This window comes from Oryctolagus cuniculus, chromosome 16 (assembly GCF_964237555.1).
Source record: "Oryctolagus cuniculus chromosome 16, mOryCun1.1, whole genome shotgun sequence".
Lineage (NCBI taxonomy): Eukaryota > Metazoa > Chordata > Mammalia > Lagomorpha > Leporidae > Oryctolagus > Oryctolagus cuniculus.
The window spans coordinates 67946832-67956076 of NC_091447.1; the positions used below are offsets into that span (position 1 = coordinate 67946832).

At 43.7% G+C, this 9245-nt stretch overlaps 1 protein-coding gene across 1 annotated transcript; it reads left to right on the plus strand.

Annotated features, from left to right (window-relative positions):
• The first annotated feature begins 5101 nt into the window (after window positions 1-5101).
• LOC100345584 (olfactory receptor 7E24-like) lies at window positions 5102-5947 on the plus strand. The gene has a single exon (XM_070059300.1). The coding sequence runs from the start codon at window positions 5117-5119 to the stop codon at window positions 5945-5947; it is 831 nt and encodes a 276-aa protein (XP_069915401.1). The 5' UTR covers window positions 5102-5116.
• The last annotated feature ends 3298 nt before the right edge of the window (window positions 5948-9245 follow it).

Consider the following 9245-nt stretch of genomic DNA (forward strand, 5'->3'; position numbering starts at 1 on the left):
CTGAGTTTTATGTCAAGATTTTGCAACTTGGATGTCAGCACCAAAGGGCACAGGTGACCTTCCTTGTGGACAGGTTCCAGGTACACTTATTTTCTCCTATTCCTCTTCCATGAATATTGGCAACTCCTTGGGGACTAGGGTAACATGGACTGGCTGGCTAATTGGGAGCTCTGTGCATTGAGCATCCAAGGTCCTAATAATGAGCTGGCACATTCATACCTTGGCCTTCCTGGTGGAAACATAGTGGCTGCACTCCCATTGTGAGCATCTGCACCAGGAGGCCCCTGCCTGAGTCTGTCTCCAGTCCTGAGTGCAGAGCCCGAGGCTCCCTCCATTGCACTCCAGGAAGGTGAGGAACAGTGGAGCCATCACCCATGATCATGCTTCAGTTGAGACTCAGCGCAGCCCAGTAAGTGCTGAGGGATAGCAGGGAAGGAGGTTGGACTCTTAGGAACATTGTTTTCTCCTCATCAGAAGAAAAGTGAGAGTTGGCGTAGACTTGTGGGAGGGAACCAATAAGCAAAGCTTCATCCCAGAGGACTGTGAAGTCTATGTTCTTGTTTCTCATAGGAGTCCCAGATATCTCATTCCGAGTTTGGCTTTCCTCCTGTATTAAGTCTTACTCCTTTGGAATCCTCTTCATGACAGCAGCAAATGCATCTCTAAACTGTCCTCTGAACACACAGAAACATGATCATAAAGGTGATGATGATGCCATTGTGAGCATTTACTAAGGGCTTCCTAAGTGCCAGGTTCTGAGCTGTTGCAAGTAGGCTGTTTCACTACATCTGCACAATCTCCCAAGTTTTGTTGCACAGAGGAGCTCAGGAAATTTTTGTGACTTGTATCTGGTTATCAGGTACAATGAACTGAGGCCACATCTTTTAAAAAAAGAATTATTTTATTTGAAAGTTAGAGAGAGGGAAAGGCAGAGAGTGAGAAAGGTCTTCCATCCACTGGTTCACTCCTGAGATGGCCATAACAGCTGGGGCTGTGTCAGGATGAAGCCAGGAACTCCATCCAGGTTTCTCTTGTGGGTGCAGGAGCCCAAGGACTTGGATCATCTTATGTTGCTTTCCCAGGTGCGTTACCAGGGAAATGGATTGGAAGTAAAGCAGCCAGGACTTGAACTGTTGCCCATATCGAATGCCAGGACTGCAGGCTGTAGCTTTAGACAATACACCACAGCACCGGACCCTGAAACCACATCTGAATCAGACACAGGACACATGGCCACTCTGGTAACCCCAGCAGCAGTTTCACTTTCTGTTCACTGTGCTCTTTCCATGGGCTTCTCTGATGATTGTGGGCAGTCATGGGTGAAGTGTAGTGGAGCTCAAAGGCTAAGATCATAGGAGCCCAAGCCCATGATAACTCAGAGGAAATGCCTCTCCTGACCCCACACCTGGCTTTCCCTTCTGCCTCCTTCCTACCACTCTTGTAATCACTCCTGTCTTCTCAATCAGAGACATAAAATGGGGTATTGGTTTCCATTTCTGACTGCAGAACTGGAAAGAGATTACCAATGGTCCTCAGAGTTTCCTGTAGTTTAGACCACTGGAGTTCTGCTTAAGTCTTTCTGAGCAGGGGGAGATAATGAAGAAGCTGAACACATCAGATTTTAGATGCTGATAATGTAGTGTTGAATCCTATCTGCTCCACGCCAAGTTGTTGGCATCTCTGAGAGTCAGCATTGTCATTTGAGTTGGGACCTCATCCACAGAGCTGACAAAGCTCTTGTCCTCCAATGAGGACTTCGTACTTTTCATTCCATATTTCCATGAACATTCTGAATTACTGCTTTTGAAATCCGCACATAGATTTTTTTCCTAATACATTATTTTCCATACATTATCAATTTTTACAGATGCTTTTTTTTGTAAAATATACACATTTTTTGTCTAAAAAGACTTTGAAACTTCATTACGGCCATGAACATGTATTTTTGAGAAGAATGATGCACTTCCTTTCATTTCTGATTCCCCTGACTCTGTGCCTGGCTTGGCAGAGTGGAGGCATCAGCAATGAAGATCTCTGTTACACATTCAGTAGACCCTTTCATGGCTCACAATAACTGGCCGTCATCAGTGTGGCTTTAACATACTCGGTGCTTTCTTGAAGATCCCTTTCAGGAAAGTCCCACAGAACTAGAGACCATGGAATAGCATGTGTTTGCATCTCTGTGAAGGACACATGGATCCTGTAATGGCACTTAATGGAATCTACAGCAAAATCTTTGTTTCTGAGTATTCAAAAATCAAGGCAGAGCTGTGTTTCACATCTAGCATAAATTCACAGAGAGAAGGGGGCAGGCAATCCTTGTTTCCGAGCTGAGGCATGTTCTAGAGTACCCTTTGCCAGCATCATTTATCAACAATTTGCTGTTTCTCTGATTACAGAGTCTGTATTTTGAAAAATCACGATGACCACATGCTTAAGCTCTCATTCCCCTAGATGATAATCTGTCACAGATATGGGTGTTATTCTTCCTATGTCCAGGGGACAATACAATCACAGGGAGGTGGAGAGATTTACACACGTGTTGGCATGTATTGTAGGTGAATGATGCTGATTTCCTGACTCCTTCCATACATCAAGCAGAAATATTATTATGCCAAGTAGAAATAACATTCCCACACAACTTGAAATTTCTTATTAGGAAAGGATTACTACTAGATATTACACAGAGAAACATTTGATGATACATCAAATATATAGTTGATGTATATATATAGATGGTATATCAAATATATAGTTAGTATATATTTGGTATATCAAAGATATATTTGATTGTTTTTATTGGGATAGCAAACAGGTGTTGGGCAAAACTACATGTGCATCCAATTTGCTATTCAACCAGAAATCCTCACTTGTGTGATATGAAGAGAGGGACAAAGATTTCAAAAGCTTGTCGTAACAATGCACGTACAAATTAGATGATGTCCCCCTCCCAGGTAAAGATGTGAAGCAGATGAAATGCTTGAAGTGAATGTACATCCCAGAGGGGCTGAAAACCCAGCTTCAGTGCACCCTAGTCTGTTTCAGGGGCAGTAGGTGTGTATACTAGACACATTCACGTACCTTTCAGGTGAGTTTTAAAGAAATCTACTTAGAGATGCACAAACTAATGCTCACATGAAGGAGCATGCATTGTGGCGCAGTTGGTTGTGTCTCAGCTTGGGAAATTCACATCCCATAGAGGAGTACCTGGGTCGAGTCCCAGTTACTCTGCTTCTGACGAAGCTTTCTACTAACATGCATGACAGACAGCAGGTGATGGCTCAGTTACTCAGGTTTCTGATATCACATAGGAGATCTGGATGGAATTCTGGGCTCCAGCCTCAGCCTGAGCTCTTGTGGGCATTTGAGGAGTGAACCAGTAGATGGAAGATACCTCTGTTTCAAATATGGAAAAAAAAGAATAAAGAAAGATAAAAAGAATTAAGAATTTCCTTGCAACAGTCTTATAGGGCAAACATCCATTTCATGGATGAAGAATCTGCAAAAGTATGCTTGCATTATTTCCTGGAATTCTGTTTTGCATTTTTTTCTCAGTTCAATCATAGCTTCTCCTGCTACCATAATGAACTACAGTTGTCTTAGGGCAGACAGAGAATTGCAACCCATGGATAAGGAAAGGTTAATACTACAATATTTTCTTTAGGCATAGGAAGATTGGAACTCCAAGTTAACTTTGGACCCTCTTTGATAGCAAACACTTCAACTGCAAATAAGAGGGTTTATGATCATAAAATTGTAAAGCAGCATTACTAGGTTGCTATGAAAAAAGGAAAATTTTGAAAATATTTAAATAAGGTACACCTCTCAAACACAAGATAATTTACTGAGATCTTGAGGCAAACACAAAAATTACCTGTTTAAGCTTTTGAAAATTCAGACATTTCTTATAAAAATCCTTATTTCTGATCCCTGACAGGTGTAGAAAACACTAAAGTTACATTTGTGGTCATTGCTTTTGTATGATTATGTGCACTTAATTAAACCACATTTATCAAAATTTGACCCCCACCAATGACCAGGATAGAAGTTATGGATCACACAGCAGACAGACAGGAGTGGGCACACAACATGGTTAAGATCCTCCCTCCTACTTAGGAGTGTCTGAGTTTGATTTCAGGCTATCATTCATGACTCGGCTTCCTTCCAGACTGTGGGAGGCAGTGGTGATGACTCAAGTACTTGGGTGACTGCTACCCATGTAGGAGACCCGGATCAAGTTTCAGCTCCCAGTGTTGCGAGTGGGGGGGGAAGTTATTGGGAGGAAGCCACTGTATTCCAAAATCTGTGCTTTGGAAATTTATATTTATTAGATAAAGTTAAAAAAATTCCAACTCCCAGCTTCTGAAGTAGTCCATACAAGACACTGTAGGCATTTGGGAGTGAATCAATGGGCTGGCTGGCTGGCTGGCTGGCTCTCTCTCTTTCCCTTCTTCCCTCCCTCCTTCCCTGTCTGTCTCCCTATCAAACAAAAAGGAGATACAGAAGGGAAACCAGAAAACCTGAGAATGATGAAACCTCTGAAAAATAAAGAACACACAACAGTATTTTCCTATCATGAACGATCAACATTAAGTTAGTGTTGACATAACACAGTCCTAGCATTTAGAGTGCACTTAAGTCAATGGAATTTGTACCATTGCTAAAATAAGGTATATTTAACTGCTTCTTAATTACCCTTATTTAGAATATTATCTTTGAAGGCAAAAGGGCATTTTGCATTTGTTATTAAACGTCTAGGTTGCATTTGACTGTGTTCATGGACTTGGTAGGTCTAGTGTTCTGGATTTCCTAACATTTTTCGATTGCTCCAATGACAGTTCTTTTAATTTTATTTATTCTATGGACCTTAGAATTGCCCTTATGTTATACCCTTGACTAGCTGAATTAAAACTATAGACAAAAAAAAAAAAAAAAAAAAAAAAAACTAAGCAAGCACTGTGTGCCCATGTATCCTTTTTCCATCCAAATCTCTTTTTCCAGAAGGAGCACAGGCTCTGTTGAAACACAAAATCTGACGTGTGTCCCAGAATTCCATCTCGTGGGCTTCTCAGAGGATCCAGCCCTGCAGTACCTCCTGTCAGTGCTGTTCCTGTCCATGTACCTGGTCACGGTGCTCAGGAACCTGCTCATCATCCTGCTCATCATCTCTGACACCCACCTGCACACCCCTATGTACTTCTTCCTCTGCAACCTGTCCTTGGCTGACATGGGTTTTATCTCCACCACGGTTCCCAAGATGATTGTGGACATCCACACTCACAGCACAGTCATCTCCTATGTGGGCTGCCTGACACAGATGTCTCTCTTTCTCATCTGTGGATGCATGGATGATTTGATTCTGACTGTGATGGCCTATGACCGGTTTGTCACCATTTGTCATCCATTGCATTACCAGGTCATCATGAACCCCTGCCTCTGTGCTTTCTTGGTTACAGTGTCTTTTTTTGGCAGCCTTTTGGAATCCCTGCTGCACAACTTGATATTATTACCAGTTACCTGCTACAAGGCAGCTGAAATTTCTAATTTCTTTTGTGACCCTTCTCAGCTTCTCAATCTTACATGTGATAACACCTTCAACCATGACATAGTCATGTATCTTATTGGTATTGTATTTGGGTTTTTCCCTATCTCAGGGATCCTCTTCTCTTACTATAAAATCGTGTCCTCCATTCTGAGAGTCCCATCCCCAGACGGGAAGTACAAAGCCTTCTCCACCTGTGGCTCGCACCTGTTGGTCGTTTGCTTATTTTACGGTTCAGGTTTAGGCATATATCTCAGTGCATCCTTCTCCACCTCTTCCAGAGAGAGTGCTGTGGCCTCACTGATGTACACCTTGGTCACCCCTATGTTGAACCCCTTCATCTACTGCCTGAGGAACAGGGACATCAAGAGAGCTCTGCAGAGAACTCTCAACAGAATTAGCTAATCTCACTGCCCTTGCCATCCTTGTGCTCCTAGAACTGAAATGGACAGCACCAAGAAGTCCAGAATCAGTCCTCAGATCACAGCATGTGAAGGCATCTATCATCACCTCCATGTCTTTTGGGCTTCTTTTTCCACAACCGTTCCTCTCAACATATGGGAAGCTAACGCTGTAGGCTGGGGCTTTAACTTGCTGTGTCACTGTGCAGGTCCCAGGTTGGAGCTCTTAAAAATCACTACTCTACTTTCCACCTTTCTTTAATAAAAGGTCACTCATGGTCACTAACCTTAACTACATTGGAAGTGTGGTGCATTTCACTCATCTCTTCTCTCCCCACTCAGGCCTCAGTGTTGGAGAGAGCCCCTTTAGTTACCATCTGTTCACACGTTTTTCCTTCTTTGCCTTTGTCCTACAGTAACTATTGGACCCATTGTCCATATGACTGGTTTAATTCTGTAATTAATACACAGTTATTCTTAAGTGTTGAAAATTAACTGAAATGTGATCCCTGTTAAACATAAGAGTGGGAATAAGAGAGGGAAGAGATGTACAATTTGGGACATGCTCAGGCTGACTTGCCCCAAATGGTAGAGTTAGAAACATACCAGGGGACTCCAATTCAATCCCATCAAGGTGGCATGTGCCAATGCCATGTCACTAGTCCAAGTGATCAATTTTCAGTTCACAATTGATCATAATGAAAGGACTTAGAGTCAAAGGGAGCACATAAACAAGTCTAGTACCTCCTAATACGAACCGATAGAATAAATAAAGGGGAGAGTGATCCAACATGGGAAGCGAGATACTCAGCAGACTCATAGAATGGCAGATGTCCTAAACAGCACTCTGGCCTCAGAATCAGCCCTAAAGGCATTCGGATCTGGCTGAAAAGGCCATGAGAGTATTTCAGGCATGGAAAGCCAAGACACTCTGGCAAAAGATCTCTGTGAGTGAGATCCCAGTGGAAAGAACAGGTAATCAAAGAAGGAGGTACCTTTCTCTGAAGGGAGGAGAGAACCTCCACTTTGACTATGACCTTGTCTAAACAAGATAAGAATCGGATAACTCAAGGGGCTTCCATAGCCTTGAAAACTCATGACTGGAGCATAGGGAGATTACTGATGCCATAAACAGGAGTGTCAATTTGTTAAGTTAACAACAGGAGTCACTGTGCACTTACTCCTCATGTAGGATCTCTGTCCTTAATGTGCTGTGTATTGAGATTTAATGCTATAACGAGTACTCAAACAATATATTTCACTTTGTGTTTCTTTTTTTTTTTCCACTTTGTGTTCCTATGGGGGTGCAAACTGTTGAAATCTTTACTTAATGTATACTAAACTGATCTTCTGTTAAAAAAAAAGAAGAAATTAGCAATTCCCAACTTGACTCTCACTGGGATTAAACATGACAATAGGTCTGATCTGATTTCATCATCATTTAAAAAATCATCTTATTTTTCACTTTATGTTTCTTTGTGGGAGCAAACTGTTGAAATCTTTACTTAATGTATGCTAAACTGATCTTCTGTAGACAAAGAGAATCGAAAATGAATCTTGATGTGAATGGAAGGGGAGAGGGAGTGGGAAAGGGGAGGGTTGCGGGTGGGAGGGATGTTGTGGGAGGGAAGAAAAAAAATGCATGAGGGGGCGGCAATGTTGCGTGGTAGGTTAATTCTCTGTCAGCAGTACTGACATCCCATTGGGTGCTGGTTCGAGTCCTGGCTGCTCCACTTCTGATGCAGCTTCCTGCTAATGGCCTGGGAAATCAGCGGTGGATGGCCTAAATGCTCAGGCTCATGCACCCATGTTGGAGACCCAGAAGAAGTGCCTAGCTCCTGGCTTTGGATAACCCATCTCCACCTATTGCAGGCATTTGGGGAGTGAATCAGTGGATGGAAGATCTGTCGCTGCTTCTCTTTCTGTAACTCTGCCTTTTGAATAAAATAAATAAATATTAATTTTTTTTCATGTGCTCAAGAAATCAAGCCCATTTTCAATATCAGTCTTCTCATAAACACAAAAGAGGCAGAATTTAGGGTGTTCCCATTTCTATTAAGAACACTCATCTTTTGAGGTGGGTGTTAGTGGCATTTGGCATGCCTGTATCTGTCTGCTGGTTCACTGCCCAAAAGGCCGCAATGGCTGGGCTGCATCAGTCCAGAGCCAGGAGCCTGGAAGTCCATCCTGGTCTCCCATGTGTGTGCATGGCATTCAGGCCATCTTCCACTGCTTTCCCAGGTGCACTGGCAAGGAGCTGGATCAGAAACAGAGCAGCCTGGACTTTATTGGTGCTGAAATGAGATACCAGGTGGCAGGCAGCAGTTTAACCTGCTGCACCACAATGCTGTCCCTGCTCAAACACTGAACGAGGCAATAGCATGTGCCTCCCACTCTTCAGGTTTCCAGTCCATCCAGTGGGAATGGTTCCTGTGCTTTCCATCACTGGAGGTGCCATGAGTGTTAGCCGGCCTATCACCGGAGCCACCACAGGTGTTAGCTGGCCCATTCCCATGCCTGTCTTCTTGCTAGTCCTCAGGACAGAGCCTCAGCCCCCATGGGTCCCTGCACACAGGAGGGAGAACAGATTTGTGCTCCTTGGCCGTGCCCCTGAGCAAGGCAGCATGGCCTGCAGGGTGCTTTGGGAGATGCTGGGTGTAGAGGATTGTCAGGAACATATTTCCCCAGTATCAGTTCACATCAGATGGGTGGGAAAGCAAGACTGGCTGCCCCGACATGCCAGCTTTCAGCTCAGAGGTCTGTAATGTTTATGCTTTTCAGTCTTGCTGGGAATTTGAGAATCCAACTGGTACCAAATGCTTGCTCCCTGACATCATCTTGAGAAAGGAGCCACAGTTGGAATCTGTACTGCTGTAGGAGATAGAAACCCCTGTATATACTCATCCCTGGGGATCCACAGTCACTCCACTGTACAGGCAAGAGGACCACAGCCTCATAAACCTAGCTAGACCCAGCAGCAACTGTGACCCCAACATTTTAGCCTAAGCGGTGTCCTGCACTACACTGGTCAGGTAGTTCTGCACAGCAAAGTGGGTCCTATTCCCAAAACCTTAAGAAGGAGTGATCACCTCTGTGGAATGAGGACCATCTCCCCTACTTCCTCAACTTTGACCCCACCAGGGCAGTGCAAGCTCTGGCTTTGGTGGGTGTGAGCAGTGCTGCATGTTCATCCCATACTCCTGCCCAGTTGTACTGTGGATCTTTCTGAGCCTGCGATGGCTTTGAGTGGACTAAAACACCCTACTTTTGTCAGCGTACAGATCACTGGAAAACAAGCATCA